This window comes from Lagopus leucura, unplaced genomic scaffold, assembly GCF_019238085.1.
Source record: "Lagopus leucura isolate 7727_CA_CO unplaced genomic scaffold, USGS_WTPT01 Super-Scaffold_100012, whole genome shotgun sequence".
NCBI classification, from domain to species: domain Eukaryota; kingdom Metazoa; phylum Chordata; class Aves; order Galliformes; family Phasianidae; genus Lagopus; species Lagopus leucura.
In genome coordinates this window covers 10725322-10751294 of record NW_024962267.1, presented here as the reverse complement: position 1 = coordinate 10751294, position 25973 = coordinate 10725322, and the positions used below count along the sequence as shown (strand labels likewise).

The 25973-nt window shown below is 45.3% G+C and overlaps 2 protein-coding genes across 5 annotated transcripts in view; both read left to right on the top strand.

Annotated features, from left to right (window-relative positions):
- LOC122181721 (aldehyde oxidase 2-like) overlaps positions 1-3124 on the top strand; it is a 43507-nt gene extending 40383 nt beyond the window's left edge. The window contains 1 exon segment of the mRNA XM_042874387.1: positions 1301-3124. Within this exon segment, the coding sequence (XP_042730321.1) occupies positions 1301-1354 (54 nt within the window). The 3' untranslated portion in view covers positions 1355-3124.
- A 2469-nt stretch (positions 3125-5593) lies between these two features.
- On the top strand, positions 5594-25833 carry BZW1 (basic leucine zipper and W2 domains 1). 4 transcript variants are annotated; one of them, XM_042874380.1, is made up of 12 exons: positions 5594-5819; positions 7782-7852; positions 10472-10648; positions 12920-13014; positions 16685-16750; positions 16971-17106; positions 18478-18587; positions 18705-18875; positions 22842-22988; positions 23345-23483; positions 24261-24383; positions 24592-25833. In XM_042874380.1, coding segments are annotated over exons 1-12 (1269 nt in total). In that variant the 5' UTR covers positions 5594-5817; the 3' UTR covers positions 24624-25833. The 4 variants fall into 4 exon arrangements, with proteins under 4 accessions (XP_042730314.1, XP_042730316.1, XP_042730315.1 ...); XM_042874382.1 differs by lacking the exon at positions 5594-5819 and adding an exon at positions 7390-7490; XM_042874381.1 differs by lacking the exon at positions 5594-5819 and adding an exon at positions 7403-7494.
- The last annotated feature ends 140 nt before the right edge of the window (positions 25834-25973 follow it).

Sequence of the window (25973 nt, the reverse complement as noted above, 5' to 3'; positions counted from 1 at the left end):
TGACCACATTGTTTTCTGACTTAATACTTTTAGGCCACTTCAGCAGGTTTTCCGGGTGTTGTGTAATACGTTGTCACTTGCCCCAAATTTCTGTTTATTTGTAAGTTGAAGAAAAAAAAAAAAGAATAAAAAAAAAATGAAAGGAATAAAGCATGGGAACAATCATGAGATTAAGGTTTTGCAGCCATTATCATCAGTCTGTGTCCAGTCAGAAAGTGAACTAGACGAATATCTTGCAGACAGGGAAGTAGAGAAATACCAGACCAGACTGTGCCAAGATACTTTAATTTAGCATTCGACTTAAATTACTATCCTGTTGAGAACAAGAGCTGCTGTGTTTTGACCCAAGTTATTTTTAATTTATATTTTTAATATCTGAGGAGCCAAAAATCGTTAGTCTGTGCAGAACATCAGGGACACATTTCTGGTATAAAATCTAAACAGGGCTGCTTTCAGATCTTCTCTGGGTATCTGCTTCTGGCATTCCAGAAATCACACACTATTTCCAATACAGTTTTCAAGTTAAAAAAAGAGGTACCACACACTAAGACAACATTTCAATGGTGGAAGTCTAATCAAAAGCCCCACAAAGCTGGGTTTGAACAACTGTGTTCTAACATAGGCTGCAAATTTCTCTATGAAAAGGGACAGAGGTTGGTTTAGGCAAACCTGCAGGCTGCTCTCTCTTTCAATGGCAACCAGCTGAAGACATTCTGACCTCATCCTGACCAGAGGTTGGAACTGTAAATTCCACATCCATTCACTTCTGCTTCCTTCTGCGCACAATACACAGTGATCAAGTATTTTGCATTGATAAAATTTCTCCTATTTATAGAAATCATAACCACAATCAAGAACCTTTGTCCTCTAGGTGTTGTGCATACTCTTGTTAACTACTTAGAGTTTAAATGAAGGTGACCGTTCTATCTTGTCATCAGGAGTTGACATTCTATCTCTGCCTTCTGAAATTTAGGATTTCCTTGCAGACTTCATGGCCTCTAGGACTTAATGCAGTTCCATTAAACCATGTTGTACAACTGAACTTGTTATCAGTTCCTCCTATGAGTAACCTGAAACTTTCAGGCAATGAGCTCACCTGTGTTATAGAGAGATGTCCTTAATTAACTGTTCACAGTTGACTGGAGGCAAGTTGGTTGATTTCACAAATCTTTATTATGTGAAAAAGGGTGGATTTGTTCATGCAGTGACATTGAAATGGATAAAAAGGAACATGCATTTGTGAATTACATAAGGTTTTCTTTCCACTTAGCAAAATCATGTTTTCTTTACATTCTTTCAGATCCCAAAGGATAAACCTGGAACCTATAAGCCGTGGGCCATTGATATATCTTAAGTGTGGAATAACCAGGTGGTACTTTCAGGAACTTACTGACTGAAAGAAAGCATTCCTGCACGAAAGAAGTACAACTGTAATACATACACACACATGTAGTTGTACAACAAGGTATAAGTATCAGCCCTAATGTGCTGCCAACTAAGACACCTCTCATTTGGAAAAATGTATTTCTTTATGAACTGAGTTGTTCTCCATGCTATAGTGGAATAATTCTGGAGTTACTCTGTAAACTTTGAAGAATTTGCATGCAATTTTGAAAGTATCTGCAATAAATCAGAGTTAGATACTGTACAAGATAGTGACAGACGTGCACCAATATTGTAGCAGAACCAAGATTCTAAGAGTACATACTACCAAATATTTTCCAGACAATGATATTTACCATGGTAAATATAGTAATAGTCCAGTACAATTTTCTACTTCCTGACAACCCATCTCAGGTCTACTCCATACCCATTAGACCTCTCTAAACCACTGTTGACTTTGACCTCTCAGAGCTGAAATAAAACCACTGCTATTTGCCACGCTGTCAGCGTTCACTCCACCTCTCCTTTGCCTTATCCAGTTTTGCTCCCTCTTTCCAGTGAAAAGGTGAAGTAGGTCCCAGCCAATGCATTCGTCTGTAGGTGAACTGAGAGCGTGAGGTACAGGAGATGTTCTATTTCAGATAAAAGGACTGAACTCTTACTAATTCTGAAATATTTGGTTTTGAAATGGGGTCACTCCTTGCAATGATAAGTAGATACTGAGTAGCAGACGTGCAGCAGGTGACTGAGCTGAAAAATATGGAGGAGCAGGGCTAACAATGGCAATAGAGCAGTTTGTCATCAAAACCAGGTGTGTCAGCTCCCTGTTTGACTCAGCTGTGCCAAACATGCTAGAAAGGAGGTTTTAAAGTGATGTAGTGACAGCTATAGGAATCTTGATGGAGTACGTCCTCAGGAGGATAGGAGACTGAAAAGCAAGTTTAAAGGTGCTTCAGAGAAAACAAAGAAAGTGGCTGGGCTAAATTGAGTCAGTACAGATATCCATACAAATGAATATTCAGCTTTCACCTTTCATAGTTCAGATAATGAAAGTAATAGGAACACATTTAACATTGTCATTGTTTACTAAAACACTTGCAGAAACTCAACAAGTTTTATTTCATATCTTGCTGTCAGTTACATAAACACGTCTAAGCTTATTTCATTTATTTTAATGGTGAGTCTGCGGGTTTAAATTAGTTAATATAGAAGGAGAGTGATCTGCACAGAGCATCAAATAAATCATTTTATCTATGTCTGTAGCAGCACAAGAAGATTATGCCTTTACAAATAAATTAATATTCCAGGTAATTAGAAACTTGATAGCTTATTTTGGTAAATTTTTCATTTTAATTTTTTTTCCCTTTATCTTCCCCTGGATAAATTGTCAGGCACTACAGCTCAGCTGGCAATATACTTTGCAGTCTGAGACTTTTATTAATTCCTGCAGTCAGTTCCTTAATATGTCTGTGTTCTTTTCCTTAAAATGAGATTTCCACAGTTGCGATTTATCTTTTTGGCTTTTAGTTGTGATTTAGACAAATGTTATCATTTTAGAATGAGTATCAAAGCAACCCCTGCCTTGGGTTTAATATGAATGAAAAGTACTTGCAAAACTCTATGTCTGAATGTGATCTTGCTTGGGGTATTTTGGATGATGTATTTTCTAGATTGCATTGGGCTGTTAACTAGAGTTTTCTTACATAAGTCTTCAATAAAAGCATACTTGTAGGGCACTGTCCTGCTATTTGTGATGCTAATCTACAACCGGTACTGTTTCGAGGAGAAAAAAAAAACAACAGCAATAAATACAATGTGAGAAATGAAATCTGGCTCCTACAGACAGTAAGAGTGGCCAGTGTTTGGTCGTACAATTCAGAGTAAGTGATTTGGCAAGCCTTGTGTTTTCCCATCATTGTGGTTTAACCCAGCAGCAGCTCAGCACCACATGGTCACTCATTCCACACTCCCAGTGGAATGGGGAAGAGAAATGGGGAAAAAAAATGACAAAGTAGAACATGTGGATTGAGAACTGTTTTCTAAGGTAGAAAAGGAAAAAAAAGGAAAATAAAGTAATGATATATATTTATGCACAATGCAGTTGCACACCACTCACCAACAGATGCCCAGCCAGTCCCCGAGCAGCGACTGCTCCCCTCGTCAATATAAAGTTTTTTTCCATGATGTCATATGGTATGGAATATCCCTTTGTCCAGCTTAGGTCAACTGTCCCCTCCCAGCTCCTTTTCCTCTTTAGCTCCCTCACTGGCGAGACAAAATGGAAGGTTGAAATATCCTTGGCTCTGCGCAGCCACTGCTCAGCTACAACTAAAACCTTCGTGTGGTATCAGATTTGTTTTTCTCCCTGAGCAGAAACAAAGCACCACACCAGACACTATGAAGTGAAACAATAACTCTGTCCCAGCTGAAACCAGGACACCCATTAATCTGCTGTGGTAATGAATTTCGTAGTAACAAATGAACTTCGGGGATTTGGTAGTCCTCTTATCCTAAATCTGTAAAGTAGAGTTGTCTCAATTCCAAAGTGCAAGACATACTTGAAAGATACTATTTGCAGAGTATTTGCTCAGGCTGTGTGACATAAGTCTTGTCTCCATGAGCACCAAGGAGCCCTGGGGCACAAGGGAAGGCAGGGGAACCCAAATAACCCAGCTAGAGAAAGCAGCCCCTCAGCTTTTACCCAGACTCGTGCTGGGGCTGTCACAAAGGGTCCATCACCTCTGTGGGCCATGGGGACACTCAGCAGAAGAGGGTGTCCAGAGCACTGTCCAGACTGGGGGGGTGGTGTGTAATTTATGGGACGGAGGGAAAAAATCAATTGGGGTCTACTGTAATTACTGTGATTAGGTGAGAAACTAAAGGCAGGAAAAGGGACAGGTTGTGTTTTTTTTTAGGGAGGAACAAGCATAGGAAGAGGGACAAATAGGAAATCCAGGCTGATTGTTAGCACGCTTGTCTGGTTGTACCTGTGTCTGATCAGCATAGTCTGTCCTATCTAATTAAACTCCATGTCTGACCATTTTTCTGGGTAAAGGACTCCGTTCTGCATACCTGTGCGTGTATAAGTGCCAGAAACTGGGCTCTGACCAACAGGAGAGCACGTGGCACCCAAAACTGGAGCAAGAGAGGGTATGTATATCAATGTGATCTCTAGCAAATACTAGGATATGCTGACCAGCTGACTGAGTGCGACTCAGTATGTGGCTGTATGGGTTGCTGTGTGTGGGGAGGGCTGGGTGCCAGCAACTGGTGTGAGGTTTCAGGCCTTGGGCTCATACCTGCAGATGCCACCAGAGGGGTAGATCTGGAATGGATGAACCAAACGTCTAAGGCTAGCTACCAGAGGGGTCCGTACTGTATACCTTCAGTACATTTGCCCTGTAGAATGAACAAAATATTGAATTTGTTTCTTTCAAGTTTTACCCTCCTTTTTACACGTGTGGGAGTGTAAATAAGTGAATGCCAGGTTGGATGACAGCACAATGCCTTTAGTATAGGTAAACACAGACAGCGGAGGGAAAGCACCCTCTGAATTCAAGATAATCAGTTGTGTAAAGCAGCAGGATCAAGCACAAGTTAACCAGTTGTGCTTGGTGAAAGAATATCATAGATTAAAATTATTCTTTTTCAGGCTTTAAGTGTACTCTCTTGTAAAATATATAATTCTTAAGCTATTCGCTAACAAATTCATATATGCTTTCTTAAACATGTATTCCAGAATAAGGCTTTCAGAGGACCAGCCTCCACTGAAAAATAACATATTTGGTGTACTCCTCGGATAGAGAGCAGCAGATGCAGCTCACTTTACTGTCCTTCGGTGCTGTCAGACGGGCATCTCCTGGCATTCTTTTGAATATTTACAGTTTTTACTGGGCCAAACAAGCCATAAGATTCACAGCCAAGGTAATGGTTTGTTGGAGTTAAAAAAATAAAAGAATAAAAAAAAGGTTGGGAGCCATGGTTGTGCAGGTGATCCCATTTTCTCTTCATAAAGCATAATGACTTGCTTTGTTTGTACACCTGATAACAGCTCAAGAGTTTTAGCCAAAGGAACATTATGCTTTACACCTGGTGGAAGTTTGGCAGCTGTGTGAGCTCTGGGTTAATAAGTAGTTTGCCCTTTTGGGGAGCAAGGAACTCAGCAGCAATTGTCTCTCCTGTCCTCTACCAGCACGTTGTGTGTTGTTAGCTAGTCCTGCAGATGCGTCCATCTAAGCGTTCATGTTTAGATGACTTTTAGACTCATACAACTGTATTGGTTCTGTTTATGCTGTCTTCTAATGGAAGTACTGCTCTACAGCCTGCAGACAGGATGAGTGCTATTGCTACAACTGCTGGTAAAAGAAGCTGTGTGTTATCTGAAGGAAGAGAAGGCCTGTGTTCCTGGAACTCAGGAACGTGATTCTACACCAGATGTAAGTAGTTTTTAACCCATAAGTCTGTTTGTCTGTAACCAGAATATATGGAGCCTTTATAACTATAACTAAGTTTGGAGGAAAAGAAATAGTAATTCTGATACAAATTTAGGAACTAATAGTTTTAAGCTCTTAATAATCAGAGGGTTGTGGGTAGCAGTGCAGTGTCTGGTTGGAGGCCTGCAGCTAGCGGTGATCCCCAGAGGTCGATGCTGGGTCTGGTCTTGTTCAACATTTTCATTGGTGACCTAGATGAAGGGATAGAGTCCATACCGAGCAAGTTTGATGGTGATACAAAGCTAGGAGCCTGGCCAGCATGTAGAGGTAGAGAGAGGTGATCTCTACCTTCTGTTGTGGTGAGGCCACATGTGGAATACTTTGTCCAGTTTGGGCTCCCAGCTTCAAAAAGACAGGAATCTCCCTAGAAGGAGTCTAGCAGAGGGCCACAGAGATAAATAAGGGCCTGGAGCATCTCCCATGTGAGGGAAGGCTGGGTGCTGTGAGGGACCTGTGACCGTTCAGTCTGGAGAAGAGATGGCTGAGAGGGGATCTCATAACTGTTATGTGGGTGGACTTCTTTTGGTGGTGTGCTGCAGTAGAACAAGGCGTAATAGGTAGAAAATGGAGCACAGAAAGTTTCACGCTGGCATGAGGAGGAACTTTACTGTCAGCATGGTGGAGCACTGGAACAGGCTGCCCAGAGAGGTTGTGGAGTCTCTTTCTCTCGAGATACTCAGGACCTGTGTGGACACACCTGCCTGTGTGACATGCATAGGGAACCTGTTTAAGAGCGGGGTTGGACTCCATCTCTAGAGGTCTCTTCCAACCTCTGTGATTCTGTGGGTGGGGAAGAAAGGTAGCATGTATGGACTGATGCTTTCCCTTTCCAAAGCCATGTTTCTGCACAACAGAGCAGTCCTAGGGAAGGTGTCGGTCTGGGCCATCTTCCTTAACTGCTATACTGTTATGGCTTCACGATCCAACCCATCTGCTGTTGCTTATTTAACTCAGAAAGCACCAAAGCAAATAACATTTTTCTAGCGGCCTCGGGAACAGGCTGCACGCTGTTGCCGCTACGTTTGTGCGACGCAGCCGCCGCCATGCCGCTAACCACAAGCCGCGGCGTTTCGGGCTCGATGGGAAAGAGGCCGAATGTTGTAAAATTCGGCCGGATGGGGCTCTCGCCGCTCGCTGACGCCCGGCTGCGTTTCGCGGCACTGCTGCAGGGGCCGCTGCAGCGCAGTCGGGGCGGCGATGCCCGCGCTCACACCGCGCCGCCAGGGGCGCTGCCGCTCACGGACCGTTCCACGCGCAGCGCCGCGCGGGGGGAGGCGGCAGGGGCTGCCGCGTGTGACGCCGTCGAGGGCGCGCGGGCGCGTTCGCCCCCCGGAGGTCCTCGAGCGGACGGCCCCGCGGCCGGGTGGGGGGCGCGGCCGGGTGCCATGGGTCCGCAGCGCCGGGGCTGCCGCGGGCGGGCGGTTCCGTGGAGCTCGGCCTCGTCCCCGGCCCGGCGCCCCCTGCGGCGCGACGCGATGGTCCGTCCCGGGCGGGGCGCGCCCTCCCTCTCCTCTCGCGTCGGTTCCGCCTGCAGGTTTCTGCCGCCGCCGCTCCTCTTCGTCGCTCGCGTTCGTCTCCGCTCCGGGCCCTCGGGCGATTTCTCTCTACCTTAAAGTCGGTGAGCGGCGGCGGGCGCCGGGCCGGGGTGGCGGCGGCGGCGGCCGCGCCGATCGTAACGGGGTGGGGCGTGGGGGATCGCTCCATGCCCCCAAGCGGGCGGCGGCCGAACGCCACGGGGCCGGCGGGTCGCGGGACGGGACCGCCGTGCGGCGGGGGGAGCGTGGGGCGGAAAATGGATGCGGCGGGAGGAGGAGCGGAGCGGCGGGGCGCGTCGGGAGCGGCGGCGGGGGGAGTCCGGGCGGCGCTGAGGTGCGATGTGCTGTGATGTGCTGTGCTCCCGTGCAGGGCGTCTTTTATGAATCAAAAGCAGCAGAAGCCGACGCTATCGGGGCAGCGCTTCAAGACCAGAAAGAGAGGTAAGGGACCGCGGCCTGGCGCCGCACTGCCTCCTGCGCGAGAGCGCCGCGAGCGTAGCGCCGGGTGCCGCGAGCGCCGTGTGGGGGAGGGAAGCGGCGAGTGGGGCCGTGGTGGTTGCCGTGACCTTGGCTGGAAGAACGGGGCCCGTGGGCCGCGCCGCGTGTTTTTGGCCTGAAGCGGCCGCGCGGTGCTCCAAGGTCGCGGGCGGCTCCGGCGCGGCCTGCTGCGGGGCGTGCTTAGAAAACGGCTTCTGAACGGGACGGTGTGGGGCCGCTGGGAGCCGCGCTGCCCTGCAGTGCCATACGGGGATCCGGTTCGAAACAAAGCGGCGAACCGGCCGAGGGCTGCGCGGTGCCCGTATCTTGTTGGGGACGCTGCAGGCAGAGCTAATGGCTGAGGAAACGTGAGAAGCGATGTGGGACGTGGTTATTGGATGTTGAAGAGCTGGCGGGGCGCTCTGATTCACATCTGTGGGGGAACCGTTAGGGCACGGCCTGAAGCAGTGATTGAGCACCTGGTGAAGTGGTGTAGCTGGCCCTGGGAGCACAGGTGGAAGTAATGTGGACCCTGGGTCCAGCCCTCCCTAACACCATGTAAGGGCTGACAGTCACAAGGGAAGGATCTCCTCTCGGACATCACCGGCTTCAGAGTGCTCAGGGAGCCCTGATCCTCGGAAAGGGATCAGCAATTTCTTCTTTATTACCAGATTGTGATAACTGCCTTTCTTGAGCAATCTGAAACTGGTTTAAGGCAGCTGTATCTGCTGCCTTCTATCCTTACTCCATCAAACACCCACTGGTGTCCTCGTGGTGTTCTGGGTCACGCTGAGGACAGTGAGGGTGTGGTAGCCACAGAAGACGTAATGAGGGGCACAGAAGTACCTGGTTGCGCATGGAACTGACTTTGTGTCCTTTAACCATTGTTTGGCTTCCAAGCGATCCTGCAGTAACAATGAGTTTCATAGATGTGTACTGGAAAATAACTGCTTTGCCATTTTCAGATCTCCACCCTGCTGTTAGGGCTGTTTTGTAACTTGCACTAGATGTAAGGACACTGACATGCCCCTTAGAAAATCACTTATTCAGGTGTTAACAGTGCTATCTCAGCTGTTGGTGCTTTAGTAAAGGCTTACAGGAGAGCACTTATATTATTTGAAGGCTTTTCTTCCCGTGGCTTGCATAATCTGAGGCCAAACTGAATTGAATAGAGGTGAAGACCTCTTCGTGTCAGGCTGCCTATTATTTACATGAATGCTGTGTATTGTGCAGGTTGCTCCAAAAGTAGTGCCTCCTGTGTATTTCCATGTAAGCTACAGCAGATACAAAGAGCACAATAACACTATTTGATAGAGAACATTCTCAGCTACAAAATGCTATTTTCCAACACAGTTACCACCATTAGTTATGCTTTTTTTTTTTTTGCCAGCAATGAACAAGAACCTGCGTGTTGCACTCATAAAAACCTGCACCAGTGGAGGTGACTACTGTCACTACTGCTGAAATGCAGCACCTTCCACCTCTCTGTTCTCTCATCCACTGTTTGGTCTCCTTGAATGTTCAGCAAGTATTGATGAATGTCAGTGGGTGCCATTATTTCCACATGGAGGAATTCATTGACACATCTTTGCTTCATCCACCTTCCATGTGAGACACCGTTTTGTCAGACTGCCCCACTGCTGCCATCTGTTGCATGGCAGCAGTATGTGATGGGATACTGGTGGGGAGGTTCAGCCTCTACTGCTGTACCCCCAACATATCCACATCTGGTGTTGTGAGACAATGTAATAAAATAGGAGGCATTACTTTCAGATCAGCTCTTATAACTGTGTGAAAAGGCCATGATCAAATTATTTATCTCAAGTGTAAAAATGTGTTCTGCCTTAAAACAGTAGAAACGAGTTCATTATTTAATGCGTATTAAAGAGGTTAGCTCAGATTTCTGCATTTCCCCCAGGCACTCAAAAGGCGGTAGCTTTCTGTTTACCTCCAGCTGAAGAAGAGGTGGTCTAAATTTGGCCAGGGAGCACAGCCTGCATGTGTTAACAGGATGCAGTGTCTCAGTCAAAGTATTTCATCTGAAACAGTGAGAGTCCCAAAGGACTGAAATGGAACTTGAGTAGCAGGGTCAAACGTAAGAAGTTGTAGAGTATGCGTTAGGAATTACCTTCTGGTGTGTGGCTAAGCCTTTGTTTTGGGGGAAGAGGTGGTGATCATGTGTGAGCAGGGGTGTAAGAATCAAACTCAGAAATCGAATAGGTTTTCTTAGGTTCAGATCTCCATAAATGACTGCTCTGCTTAGTGAAAGGACTGAGAAAATCATTGAAAGGTAAATAAGGTATGTTTTAGCTTGAGTGTACAGATGATAACACCAAAATTTGTTATTATGGCCATTGAAATTTGTTCTAGGCTACACTGTTATGTCACTATTTGTGCTAGTGGCCCTGGTTGTCTTGGGAGGCTGGAATGTTCACAGTTCTGTTTCACTTCAGAACTGTCAGTGTGTAGATTTCCTTTTGTTTTTCTAAGACAAAAAGAGAAAAAAAAAAAAACTTTTCACATGTTTGGAGACCAAATAAATGAGTGTGACAACTTTACTTCAACAAACACTTGTCTTTGCAGATGAAAAAGAGAGGTTTGACCCTACCCAGTTCCAGGACTGCATTATTCAAGGTTTAACTGAAACTGGCACTGACTTGGAGGCGGTAGCAAAGTTTCTTGATGCTTCTGGTGCAAAACTTGACTATCGCCGCTATGCAGAAACACTTTTTGACATCCTGGTGGCTGGTGGGATGCTGGGTAAGTACTCTGACAGAGCTGCTGTGTGATTTCATTTATTTGACCTTTGACAGAGACTTGCTGTTTTCTGTCACTATGCAAACTCTCTCAGGAAGCATGCTGGTGTGTAGAACAGGGTTTGTTATCTGCAGCAAACTACGAGTGTCCCAGGCTTAAATTGGCCTGTATGCTCTGTATACCACACTATGCTTTTGCTTGAGATAGTTTGCCTTCTTGAAAGCGTAGGCTATACAAATTTAGATTAAGGAGAGGCATACTGGATTTTGAATTTTTTTTTTTTTAAACCAACAGTAGAATTTTGTGTAATGAAGTGCATTTCTGCTAATGGGAAACAAATGCTTGGTTCATACTCGTTGTCTGTGGTCACAGAGCCAATGGAGTTGCCCTGGAGGATTCTGACTTGATCCTGTGTCTTGTGCACCCTTCCCTGTTGTTCTGCAAAGTAACATTGTTTGCAGAAGAAACTGCTGTGCCTTGGAAGTGCTGTTTTGTTTGTGGCTAGCAGCAGTGAGGGCATGATGGACTCTTAGTTTTTGTGTGGGAGCGAGAGATGAGGCTGTTGCCAAGTCACCAGAAAACACGTGAACTGAGTAAGTGAAATGTGATGACTGAAGGTATTGTGAACTCATACTTGTGTGTGAAGTGCAAAGAATGGAAGGGATGCTGACCAACCAGGCAAGATGTAGATGAAGATAAATGAAGTTGAAAAGTGTTAAGAAAGATGCAGTTCTAGATTTAGACTGTATGTTTGACTGCTGTTCAGTGAGAAGGGATTCAAGTGGCAGGGAACTGTTTAAAATAGAGGGTGTGAAAAGGGCGCTCTGTTGTCTATCTAGACAGAAACAGTCCATCTCAGATTGTGACATTGGTTGCCCTGTATATTGTGGTGGGGATAAAGACTTCACTGAGAAACTTGGCAGTAATAGAAGACTTTCTGTAATATGACAGAATACAAATAACCTAAATGCAGAGGGGAGGAAGAGGGAATATCAGATTGTGGGCTCCAGCCTGACTGCGTGGCAGTCCTGCGGTGGGGCGGCTGGTTTGGGAGGGCACCTCTGCTGTATGTGCGTAGCTCTGCCACTGATATTGGAGAACTGTCAGGTGACTTGCTCAAAGAAATGCCAAAAACAAGGCTTTCAGAATGGTGCAATGTAACAAAGCGTGCTTGCTTATCTGAAGGCTGTGTGTTGGAACAGTGTTATGTAGGCTGAAGTTACTGTGCAATGTTTGTTTTGGCAAAAGCCTCTCTTGCTGGTGTTACAAGAGCTAGTTGCGTGAGAGAGTAGGTTTGTCTGCCACATGGAGCTTCACTGCTTGGAAATCTTAATGTACAAATTGGGGGAGATTGCATTCAAGTCTTAAGACCATGGTGTGCTATGTTAGGAAATGTTTTTTCTCAGAATGAGACTGAAGGAAAAAATGAATTACTGCATTAGTGGTGATAGGAGGGACCTGTGTTCAGCTTGCTCTGTATAACAAGCAGAAGCAGCTGAGTAGATTAGTTTTGGTCTTTAATCAGACACAGACAAAACAAGAACATGCCACCTCTTAAAATTCTTAAGGCTAGTGCTTATTTTCATCGTGAAGTCTTGTTACTGCAAAACAAAAGGAGCTCCCTTCCATGTAGGATGGTATAGAATTTGATCACAGGTTGTTCTGACACTGAAGTTGGCGACTGGAATTCAGTTATGAATCAGACTGAGTCCCAGTCAAATGTCTGTATTAAACTGAATACGTATGTTGAAGGAGAATCTTCCAATTTATTTATTTATTTATTTATTTATTTTTAGTCTAAAAAGCTGAAATGAGCTTCACAGGCTCAAGTTTTCAGCTCATCTAAAAGGCATTGAATTGTGAATATGCATTTCTAGGTGTTTAATCTCCTGTGGTGACTTGTTTGGTTATTTAAGACTAATGTAGAAAGCAGCACGATTGCAGAGGATAGTAAGAAGTTGTTATGATTGAGCAGCTTCAGTGTTATCCTTTAAGAAAAGAAGAGCATGTATAATTATATTAACTTGCTTGGACATGAACAAGATGTGTTGTTGGTCATTTTAGGTGTAGGGAGTTGGAATATTTAGGTGTTCCTATCTAAGTTACTGATCTAAAGTTTAGTGCATCTACAGCAGCAGAGCACATAGAAATGCAGGGTGTCTATCTAGTGATGTGGTTCTTCTCTTTACCATGAAAAGACAACATATTTTTCATGTTATGAGTATTTGATTCTTACTGAGGAGTCACAGCACTAACACTGAAACCCTTCCTTAGCCCCAGGTGGTACCCTGGCAGATGACATGACACGCACAGATGTCTGTGTATTTGCAGCACAGGAAGACCTAGAAACCATGCAAGCATTTGCTCAGGTGAGTCCTGAAATGAATATAATTTTACTTAAACCATTCTGTAGTCAAAAATGAAATGTTTGTGTATGTCAACAGTTTACGGGCTGGTTGGGCCCGGTTCCATGGCGAGCGTGACGGAGGGATCTGCGGATCCGCGGCTCCGGAAAAAGAAACAGGGGACCCCAAAATAACTGAAAACAGCAGCAACGATCTGAGGAGAAACAAACTAATTTACTAAGTATATTATTGGAATGCAAGATAACACACTATAATACAGGATAATCAGAATTGAAGCTAATAAATCAAATATAATGAGAGAGAGAATGTCCGAAAGGTGGATAGGCCTCACCGCAGTGCTGAGGTGAGATGCGCAGTGCAGTTGAGCAGCAGGAAGACCATGCAGCACCCACGACGAAGGGCAGGCGAAAAAAAGCCCATCAGGTGACCTTGGCAGGAGTTAAACCTCCTCTCCCTGACCGCAAGGTCCCCTGGGGAATGTAGTTCTCCTTCTCTTCTGGGCAGGTACCCAGGACTTGAGCATTGACAGTTAAAGTCCCAGTGCCCCACATGATGTTATGATGTGGAATACCGAAAACCAAAAATCACAAAACCATGACATTCCACCCCTTATTCTACATCACTACATCATGCTTAATGTATATACAAACAAACAGTAATTACCAAACATTAAACACATGCACACACAAACCTATATATGGAATTACTGACTGCACTCCCCCAACATCAAATTCCCTTGTGGTACACATTGGACATCCCTGTTTTTCTGCATTACCCACCAAGTGGATCCTGGTCCCTGGGCAAAAACTGTACCACGGAGAGGTTTGCCCTTTCCAGAAGCTGGAAGAACCCAAACTGCCTTTCCTAACATGTTCTTTACATGTACAACAGGGACTTTATCTCCCTCTACGGTATGTAGGGAACTGGATTGGTTAGGACTGTCACGATTGATAGATCCTCTGGTATTGACTAACCAGGTGGCTTCTGCCAAATACTTCTCCCAGGGCTTAAATGTTCTGCCACCCAGTGCTTTTAGCATCGTTTTTAACAATCCATTGTATCGTTCAGTTTTACCAGAGGCTGGTGCATGATAGGGGATATGATAAATCCACTCGATGCCATGATCTTTGGCCCAAGTATTTACTAGAGAATTTTTGAAATGAGTCCCATTATCTGACTCAGTCCTTTCTGGGGTGCCGTGTCGCCACAGGACTTGTTTCTCCAGACCCAGTATGGTGTTTCGGGCGGTAGCATGGGGTACTGCATATGTTTCAAGCCACCCAGTGGTTGCCTCCACCATAGTAAGCACATAATGCTTACCATTGCGAGATCGTGGCAAGGTGATTTAATCAACCTGCCATGCCTCCCCATCTTTGTACTTTTGCCATCGCCCTTCCTCCCACAGGGGTTTCATCCTCTTGGCTTGTTTGATGATGGCACATGTTTCACAGTTATGAATAACCTGTGCAATGGCATCCATAGTTAAGTCCACCCCTTGGTCTCTGGCCCATTTGTATGTTGCATCTCTCCCTTGATGACCTGAGGTCTAATGGGCCCACCGAGCCAGAAATAATTCACCCTTGTTCTGCCAGTCCAGGTCTATTTGAGCCACCTCAATTCTGGCAGCTCAGTCTACCTGATGGTGGTTTTGCTGTTCTTCAGTAGCCCGACTCTTGGGCACATGAGCATCTACATGGCGCACCTTTACAACCATATTCTTTATTCAGGCAGCAATGTCTTTCCACTGTTCAGCAGCCCAAATAGGTTTACCCCTTCTTTGCCAGTTATTTTACTCCCACTGCTGTAACCACCCCCATAAGGCATTTGCCACCATCCATGGATCAGTGTAAAGATAGAGCATTGGCCACCTCTCCTGTTCAGCAACATCTAAGGCCAGTTGGACAGCCTTTACCTCTGCAAATTGGCTTGATTCTCCTTTCCCTTCAGTGGCCTCTGCAACTTGTTGTGTAGGGCTCCACACAGCAGATTTCCATCTGCGATGCTTTCCCACAATACGACATGATCCATCTCTTTTTGGGTTTGGAGACTCTGTTTCTCAAGTAGGAGACTCACTCTCTGGACCTGGAGTTCTCCCTCTCGGCTCGGAGTCTCTCCTGGAAACTCTGCTTTTCAGCCTGGAGACTCTCTTTGGGATTGAAGGGAGTCTCTCTCGATTTGGAGGGCATCTCTCTCGGACTTGAGGATATCCCTCTCAGATTGGAGGTCTTTTCTCTCAACCAGGAGACTCTCACTCAGCCTGGAGATTCTCCCTCTCAGCTCTCAGACACTCTCTCTCAATTTCACAAACTCTCTCCCTTTTTGGGATACTATTTAATAAGGCCCAATAAGCATTAGCCAGGCCCCAGATCATTTGTGCTTCCTCAGATCTGCCTGGAATGTCTCAAATAAATGTTTAAGCTCTCAGGGTCTTTCAGGTGTAAAGTTCCACGACACTGAAGATGTCCATCTCTCTAAAGTCTCTCCCAAGCCTCTCCACACTCCCTGCCATTCAGTATTCTCTGGTTTTGGGGAAGGCTTCCTCAAAATACAATAAATACAAAAACTGACTGAAATGATGAACAGTGAATTCAGGGAGATTAACAAAGCCATCAGGTGAGCGTTCAAAAAACTGCATCAAGGATTCAAAGGAGAGACTGGGAACCTGTTTAAAAATCCCAAGTTCTGTGAAATTAGCAGCTCCCTCTGCAAACAGGTTTAAAAGAGAAAGCAGAATCATTTTCTTTTCTCTCTTTATGGGAGCAAGATAGCAGTGCTCAAAGTTTACAAATATCCCAGAGCACTGGCAGTCCGCCTAGACTTTCAAGTTTTCAGTGAGCACCGGTGAAAAAGATAAACTTTCCCAACAGAGCTCTCCGAGAGCAGAGAGATTCTAAAAAGCTAAAAAACAACACCTTGCCTGCATTCTCCACCAAGAATGTCAATGGTTTACAGGCTGGTTGGGCCTGGTTCCATGACGAGCGGGGCAGAGGGGTCTGCGGATCCGCGGCTCCGGAAAAAAACAAACAAACAGGGGACCCAAAATAATTGAAAACAGCAGCAACGATCTGAGGAGAAACAAACTAATTTACTAAGTATATTATTGGAATGCAAGGTAACACACTATAATACAGTATAATCAGAATTGAAGCTAATAAATCAAATACAATGAGAGAGAGAATGTCCGAAAGGTGGATAGGCCTCACCGCAGTGCTGAGGTGAGATGCGCAGTGCAGTTGAGCACCAGGGAGACCATGCAGCGCCCACGACGAAGGGCAGACAAAAAAGAGCCCATCAGGTGACCTTGGCAGGAGTTAAACCTCCTCTCCCTGACCACAAAGTCCCCTGGGGAATGTAGTTCTCCTTCTCTTCTGGGCGGGTACCCAGGACTTGAGCATTGACAGTTAAAGTCCCAGTGCCCCACATGATGTTATGATGTGGAATACCAAAAACCAAAAATCACAAAACCATGCCAGTGTAGTTGAAACTTCAGGTTAAAAGAAAGCATATGACTTGAAGAAGCCTCCTGGGAACCTCTTGGCTTTGGGCACTGTGGAATGGTACTCTCCTAAGCTGGAAGTGCTCTAAAGGAATTCAGACCAACTGTACTGAACTTGATTCCTAATTCAAATTCAATGATAATTCAAAGCATTTCAGACACACTGTCTCTTTTCAGGTTTTTAACAAGCTCATCAGGCGTTACAAGTACCTGGAGAAAGGCTTTGAAGATGAAGTCAAAAAGGTATGAAAATTTATTTTGGCAGAGATATAGGCTTTCATATCCTGCTAATTAGTCGTGATGTGGAAGAGTTATATAATTATTATAGTAGAACAGAATCTTGTTAATTGAAGAACAAGCTTGTATGACTTGGAGAAGACTGACAGTGCCCTAGCACTGCCGCTGGTTGAGTAATAAAAGTAAGCATGTACCATGGATGTCACAACTCTTCTTCCGCTTGCAGTTGCTGCTGTTCCTGAAAGGGTTCTCAGAGTCTGAGAGGAACAAACTGGCCATGTTGACGGGTATTCTGCTAGCCAATGGAACACTTAATGCATCAATTCTCAACAGTCTTTATAATGAGAACTTGGTAAAAGAAGGTAAGTGTTACTGGTTCTTCTGTAAGAGGAACGATGATGTGAACAGAATGCAAAGCTGTACTGTCAGTAGAAGGAAACCATGGTGACAGTGTGCCCCTTAGCAAAGGTAAACGTGTTGGATGACTTCCTTGAAAGGTCTGTAGAAACTTGTCGTTTAGGAAACTTGTGCATAGGACTTCTCTGCACAGTGCTGGGGGCTGTAGTCACTAGAGTTGCCCCACAAGTGACTACTGTGTTCTGGAAAAGGACCTCTTGGAGCAGAAGGTGCTTGGGAGCACCAAGCTGGGAGGTGGTGTCGATCTGCCTGAGGGTAGGGAGGCCCTTCAGAGGGATTTAGACAGACTGGATCGCTGGGCTGAGGTGAATGGGATGAGGTTCAACAGGGCCAAGTGCCAGGTCCTGCACTTTGGGCACAACCCCATGCAGCGTTATAGGCTTGGGGATGAGTGGCTGGGTGAGTGTGAAGAGAAGGACCTGGGGGTGTTGGTTGATGCTCGGCTGAACATGAGCCAACAGTGTGCCCAGGTGGCCAAGAGGGCCAATGATATCCTGGCCTGCATTAGAAATAGCAGGATGTCCAGCAGGAGCAGGGAGGTGATCATCCCCCTGTACTCAGCTCTGGTGAGGCTGCACCTAGAGTACTGTGTTCAGTTTTGGGCCCCTCACTACAGGAAAGATGTTGAGGTCCTGGAGCGTGTGCAGAAAAGGGCAATGGAACTGGTGAGGGGTCTGGAGCACAAGTCTTATGAGGAGCGGCTGAGGGAGCTGGGATTGTTCAGTCTGGAGAAGAGGAGGCTCAGGGGAGACCTCGGTGCACTCTACAACTTCCTGAAGGGAGGTTGTGGTGAAGAGGGATTTGGCCTCTTCTCCCGGGCAACGAGCAGGGCACGGGGCAATGGCTGCAAGTTGTATCAGACGAGGTTTAGGTTAGACTTAAGGAAGAACTGTTTATCTCAGAGAGTGGTCAGGCACTGGAATGGCTGCCCAGGGAGGTGGTGGAGTCGCCGTCCCTGGCAGTGTTCAAGAGGCGTCTGGACGACGTGCTGTGTGATATGGTGTAGTGCTGGTGGTGGCAATGGTGATGAGGAGACGGACTGGACGATCTTATAGGTCGTTTCCAACCTTGTGATTCTATGATTGGGCTCCTTCTTAAATTACAGAAGTGAGAGTTGGGCTTAGTGCAGAGAAGCTCTCACGATGCTGAGCTGTGAGAGGAGTCCAACAGGTCAGCAGCAGCCAAAAGTATTGCAGGCTGACTGGGCTGCTTCTGAGCACAACTGTCAGTTGGGGCAGGGGTGACAATTTATGTGTCTTGTACTTACTGGGTTCCCTTTGTTTTGAACTCAGTAATATACTGTTTCTGTTTCCCAGGTGTTTCTGCAGCTTTTGCAGTCAAGCTTTTCAAATCATGGATAAATGAGAAGGACATTAATGCAGTGGCTGTCAGTCTTCGTAAAGTAAACATGGATAACAGACTAATGGTGAGCCTCGCTGCTGCTACTGATTCACTTCTGAAGGCAGCTTGGAAAATAGCTCTTACCAGCAAAGTACTTGACACTTTTCTCTTTTGAAAGAGTTGTTGTATACTTTGTTTTCAGGAACTCTTCCCAGCCAACAAACAAAGCGTAGAACACTTCTCCAAGTACTTCACTGAAGCAGGACTGAAAGAACTTTCTGAGTATGTTCGGAACCAGCAAACTATAGGAGCTCGAAAAGAACTGCAGAAAGAACTTCAGGAGCAGATGTCACGGGGAGATCCATTTAAGGATGTAAGTATTTGTCTGTGTCACGGAGTTGACCAGATCAATCTATGTCCGTGACAGGGGCAACAGGCCTCTGCCCTCCACCCACCCCAGTCCCACAAAAATGGGAAGGAAGGAAGGGAGGAAAAGAGCAGCGGCAACAATCTATGGAGGAAAACTTATTTTACTGTAATACCACAATACAAGATAACACAATATATACAATTTAATTGAAATTGAGATGAATAAATCCCACAAGATGAGAGAGAGTTCCTGGGACTGAGTCAAACCTGAAAAGCTTGGGATGGATAGGAAAGCACCCTCCAGCACCCACTGCCAGGCAGCAAGAGAGCGCCCCCCCCACCTGGCAGGGCCAGATCCTGTGACTGCTGTAATGTACAGGGATAGGTACTTGGAATTGGGGCAGTGACACTTTAATGCCCCGTACACTACGTGATGTTTTGATGTGGAATGCTGGAACCCAAAAAACAAAGAACATAGAACCGTGACATTCCACCCCTTATTCTACATTGTTACATCATGCTTAAATGATATGGTTATATATATGGATATATATACATATATACAAACAAAAAATGATTGAAATGCATTACACACACATCGCTATATGCATATACATAGAATTAGTAACTGCACTCCCCCGGCATCAAGTTTCCTTGTGGTACACATTGGACATCCCCGTTTTTCTGCATTACCCACCAAGTGGATCCTGGTCCCTGGGCAAAAACTGTACCATGGAGAGGTTTGCCCTTTCCAGAAGCTGGAAGAACCCAAACTGCCTTTCCTAACATGTTCTTTACATGTACAGCGGGGACTTTATCTCCCTCTACGGTATGTAGGGAACTGGAGTGGTTAGGACTGTCACTATTGATAGATCCTCTGGTATTGACTAACCAGGTGGCTTCTGCCAAATACTTCTCCCAGTGCTTAAATGTTCTGCCACCCAGTGCTTTTAGCATCGTTTTTAACAATCCATTGTATCGTTCAATTTTACCAGAGGCTGGTGCATGATAGGGGATATGATAAATCCACTCGATGCCATGATCTTTGGCCCAAGTATTTACTAGAGAATTTTTGAAATGAGTCCCATTATCTGACTCAATTCTTTCTGGGGTGCCATGTCGCCACAGGACTTGTTTCTCCAGACCCAGTATGGTGTTTCGGGCGGTAGCATGGGGTACTGCATATGTTTCAAGCCACCCAGTGGTTGCCTCCACCATAGTAAGCACATAATGCTTACCATTGCGAGATCGTGGCAAGGTGATATAATCAACCTGCCGTGCCTCCCCATCTTTGTACTTTTGCCATCGCCCTTCCTCCCACAGGGGTTTCATCCTCTTGGCTTGTTTGATGATGGCACATGTTTCACAGTTATGAATAACCTGTGCAATGGCATCCATAGTTAAGTCCACCCCTCGGTCTCTGGCCCATTTGTATGTTGCATCTCTCCCTTGATGACCTGAGGTCTCGTGGGCCCACCGAGCCAGAAATAATTCACCCTTGTATCTGTCACACGCTGACATTAATGTAGCGGCATATTTGTCTGGTGCTGTTGTCATGAGTTTCTGACATACCTCAGGCTTCATCCTCACTTTTTCAGGGTTGTGGTCTTGGTGTGGGTGGTTAGGAACTAAGTTATGGACGTACAGCATTTCCACCACGCCTATTTCCCTCAAATACTGGATACCCTTTTCACCTGTATCCCATTTTTTCATCACAGTCTTCAAGCCGTTTCTGAAGGGATACTTTTCCTTCACGGCTATTAACACTCGTTCCCAGAGGGTGGCAGCCTCATCCGAGCATCAACTATTTCCTCTATCAATAGCTGGATCTCTGGCAATGGCCCCTAGTTGGTGAGCTTCATTACCATCCAGAGACAAGCTATGGGCCCCACTGTCCCAACAGCGAACCAACCAGGAAACAAGACTTTCATTCGGGCGCTGTGTAAACTCCTTTCTTGAACCCTGGATTTCAGTCATCTTTAGAGGCCGGCGAGTAGTAATAGAGACTTCCTCTTCATCACTCTCTTCTGCACGTCTCTTAGTTTTTCCTTTTGCCTTTTGTGATGGTGGTGGTTCTGAGGAGGGCCCCTCGCCTGGATCTTCCTCCACCTCTTCCTCCTCTTCTTCTCTTTTTCGTTCAAGACACGAAGACACTCATTTCCATTTCTTGCCCTCCACAGGAGCAACCGGTATTGTTACTGGTGTCTCCTGTGATTGACTAGATTTGACTTGGGGATTTTCCCCTTTGGCTTGAACCTCAGCTCGGAAACTCTCTCTCTCCAGAATGGTATTTATAGGGCACGATAAGCACAAGCCAAACCCCAAATAATTTGTACCTCCTTAGATTTATACAAGCTGCATCATCCCTGAGTCAAATACTGGCTTGGTTTCTCAGGGTCCCACAGATGTTCAAGAGTAAAATCCCATACACTGTGGGTCCCCATGCTTCTAAGACCTTTCCTAAACCTCTCCATATTCCCTGCCAGTCATCATTCTCTGGTTTTGGAGGAGACTCCTTCCCCTTATTACAAATGCATTGGAATACATTCAGGAAAATTAATGACACGCACACCACCATGAGAACTAATTCAGGATTCAAAAATGTTTGACAAACCGAGAAGAAAACCCAGAGACTGGTCTGAACATCGTGTTGTTTGTAAAATTAGCCATTCCATTTGGGATGTAGTTGTTTGTGAAATTAGCCATTCCTTCTGGGATGTAAACGTCAGAATTCAAATCATACCACATTGCATATAGGTAAAACATAGGTGTCTCCATCAGTGCCCTTAGGTAGTTATATATGAATGCAATTCCACAACAAGTATTTATGAGATGGATTATTGGCCAGTAGGTTGTGAGTAATACCATTCCTTTAATCCTTTACACAGCACCGCCATGATAACGAGTGAGCTTATTGCTGGTGCCTGCTAAAAAGGGGTTAATGAATTGAAGCTAACAAGAGGAGGGAAAAAAAAAGGAAAGAAGGCACTACCCAGACTAAGTAGTGCTCAAAGTTTACAAATATCCCAGAACACTGGCAGCACGCCTAATCTTTCAAGGTCAGGTTTTCCAGCACAGAAACCTGAACTACTGATAAGGCTTCTTAACAAAGCTCTCTAAGAGCAGAGAGAAAAAGAGATTCGTTCTAAAAGCTAAAAAGCAGAGAGCCTGCATTCTCCACCAAAATCTGTCACGGAGTTGACCAGATCAATCTATGTCCGTGACAGGGGCGACAGGCCTCTGCCTTCCCCCCACCCCAGTCCCACAAAAATGGGAAGGAAGGAAGGGAGGAAAAGAACAGCAGCAACAACCTATGGAGGAAAACTTATTTTACTGTAATACCACAATACAAGATAACACAATATATACAATTTAATTGAAATTGAGATTAATAAATCAGACAAGATGAGAGAGTTCCCAGGACCGAGTCAAACCTGAAAAGCTTGGAACGGCTAGGAAAGCACCTCTGCACCCACTGCAAGGCAGCAAGAGAGCGCCCCCCCACCCGGAAGGGCCAGATCCCGTGACTGCTGTAATGTACAGGGATAGGTACCTGGAGTTGGGGCAGTGACACTTTAATGCCCCGTACACTACATGATGTTTTGATGTGGAATACTGGAACCCAAAAAACAAAGAACGTAGAACCATGACAGTATGTGGGCAAGGTGTATATGCAGCTGTTTATGTTTCTTTTTCCTCTGTGGGAATGTAGCTCAAATTATCTGAAATGCAATAGTATTTAATGCTAATCTGGAGAGGATACACGTCCAATTACTGAGCTCAGGCACCTAGTTCCCACTAGCAATTGCAATAAGTACCAGCTTTACCAGTTTTAGCTTTGTGGTCTTTCCTTAATGCTCTGAGTCTTGACTGTACTTAAGGCTTCTAAGGTGTCTTTAGAATAGAAGTTTCAGTTTAGGTTTTTGTCATATGTGACCTACATGATGATTGTTTTTATTCTCTCTGACAGATAATCTTGTATGTAAAGGAGGAGATGAAGAAAAACAACATCTCAGAGCAGACTGTCATAGCCATAATCTGGTCAAGTGTGATGAGCACTGTGGAGTGGAACAAAAAGGAGGAGCTGGTAGCAGAGCAAGCCATTAAGCACTTGAAGGTATGTAACCAAGTTGAGGCTTTTGCATCTCCTGGGGTAGGGCTTGGGCTTCCTTTTGTCTCCAGCTCTCTTTTCAAGTGAATTGGAACCTACAAGTACCATAATGCAGAGACAGCATTAGATGGGGAGCTCTTCCCCTTGCAACTTTAGTATGGATTCTTGTTCCAGTTGTTGAGGTAAAAGCAGTAAAATTTTGGCAGAAACGCTCCCACAGATGTGTGGAAATTGCTTCCCCAATATGTGGGTTATAAATTTCTAAGCTGTGGCTGATAGAAACTGCGCAAAGCCAGCGTAGATGGGCAGTAGCTGTTAAGAAATGTTGTGTCTGCGTGTCAACTTGTTTTTCCTTATTACAGCAATACAGCCCTCTACTTGCTGCCTTTACTACACAAGGTCAGTCAGAGCTGACTCTTCTGTTGAAGATTCAGGAGTATTGTTATGACAACATTCACTTCATGAAGGCCTTCCAGAAAATAGTGGTGCTCTTCTATAAAGGTAAATCTCTGTGGGCTTGATTTCATTTTCTGTTTAAGCCTGGATTGCAGAATGGTTTGGTCCTGGTAAGGCCTTCAAGGGAGCTCAGTGCTTTTCCATAACTGAATAATTTTCTACCCTCAGTTTGCAAACTTAGAACTCTAAAATGCAAGTGGAGGTACTGCAGTCTTTGGCACATGGAGAAGTACTCTGGACAAGGAAGGATGCTTCTTGTCTCCTGCAGCAAAGCAATAAGACTTTCAGGCACTTAACTACAGTCTTTTCCTGAGTTCTTGGTCTGAACAGGCAGAGATTGAGACCACCAAGGTGACAAGGTGCTCTAGGGTTTCTGCTAAATGGCTGTTTAAAAGGTATTAAAGACATGCTTGTGGGCCTGTAGAAACACCATAGGAACATAAAGAAAATTGATGATGTGAAGATTATATTGTATTTGTGAATGGTAACAATTGATAACAGCTGGTGTGGTGTCCTGACATTTCTTCTTAGTGGTTGACTGACTCAGAGTACGTGAACTCAAATAGCTGTGAAATACTCAAGGCTGTGTTACCACTAGGAGTAAAAGTGCAGCTTCTGGAGGCAACGCTCAGAAAACCCACAGTCACCAACCTGAAAAGTGTGGTTCTTTTTTCCACACTTATGTCCAGCCATCCCCAGGGAACAACCAACAAATATGTGTTGAAATTTCTAGGCGAGGAAGCCAAGCCTGCTAGGCAGGGTTCCTTGCTGACTGCTATTTGGTGTTTTGCCCTGTTGACATCACTCTTGTACACCTTACAGCTGAAGTTCTGAGCGAAGAACCCATCCTGAAGTGGTATAAAGATGCACATCTTGCAAAAGGAAAGAGTGTCTTCCTGGAGCAAATGAAGAAGTTTGTTGAATGGCTCAAGAATGCTGAAGAAGGTAAGCAAAAGCTTAGCTCACAAGTTCCTCTTCACTTTGAGATGGCCAATGCTTTTTTTTGTCAGCTGGAGGCACTAATGGATTTTCTGAGACCGGGATTGCCCCCAGTCCTGGCTGGAAAAGCAATCCCTGTGGTTTGGGGCTGCTGGGCGGGGCCTGCAGGGGGGCTGGCCTCATGGCAGCAGCTGACCAGGGTTCTCTCTTGCAGAGTCAGAGTCTGAAGCGGAGGAGGGTGACTGACCTCTGGAACAGTCCTCAGTAAAGCAAACAGGAGCTGTAGATAAGTGTCATGTCTCATGTGTCCTTCTGATTCTTACATCCTACCTCCCTGTATCAAGCATGATATAAGGGCTCTCATGGCAAATTTATTTTAACTGTTTTCTATAGTTATTGAAATACTGGGTTTAGTTTTTAAAACCATGTTTTAAGTAGGTAGTTTACAGGAGCTATAGATTTGACTCTAACCTGCATTTGTCCTTTCATTCAGTTATATTCTACCTCCTGTATTTTCTACTGTAATAATGTAATTTAAGGCCTTCCACAATTAAATTCATTTTACCTCCTTGGGTTTTCTATCTGCATTTGAGTAGACATGATTTGGTAAATGAGATTCATGGCAGTTCTGTTTGCAAATTAAATTGTAAAAAGCCTCTGATTTGACGAGGCCGTGGCTTGCGTGGTAACTTGGTGTGACACTTTAATCCATACTACTTGCTCCAGATAACCTTGTTGATTGTCCATCTTTGTAAAATCTTTGTCATCTCTTTTCCTGTACTTCCAGCATAAAGTAATCTTAGCGTCCAGCTGTTGCACGGGGCACCTGCGCCACTGCTGGGAGCTCCTGTGGTGGTGGTAGTGACCTCTGTAGCTAAGGTGGGGTATGAAGAGTGGCCTCTCTGAGCCTGCTGTCACAGCTGGTGGCCCAAGTTCCTAAGGGACTGCACCACTTACTGCTCAGGCTGATATACAGCCAAGGATCAGTTTGCAGCTTCTCTCCCAAGCAAATAGCGCTGTTCTGCATGCAGCTGCCCAGCAGCTTTCTGGAGCCCTGACTGAAGCTGCTCAGTGCTTGGGCAGGGCTGTGCCTTGCCTGTGCTGTCTGTTACATACAGGACTGCTGGAAGGTAAGCTGAGCAAAACCCTACCCTACCCCTGCCCTTACATGGGATTACTTTATGCTGGCGGTTGTTACGTGAAACCAGATTCTGTTCACCAAAACTTTGAATTCGTGAGGGCAATTCTCAGGACAGCAGGTAATTCAGGAGAGCTGGTAGACAGGCTGCTGTTGTAAGCTAACAATGAGCACTAGCTGAAATACTCATAACCTGAGTATACCCACTAACATGGAAAAAGAAAGTGATGATCACAGTGCTATCTGTTGAATACTACAGTGATCTTCCTTACTTTGTAATTTTTTTTTCAAGCAAATAAAGGCCATTCTTACACTTAATGCAGAGTGGTGTCTGTAAGCATCTTTAGTTCCCAAGTATTTTACCATTTCTGTGACTCTTTAATAATCATTAATCTTTTTCCCTTTTAGGATGAGGCCTAGTTCATAAGGGTGCTCTTTCCATATGTCCAGGTAAAAAA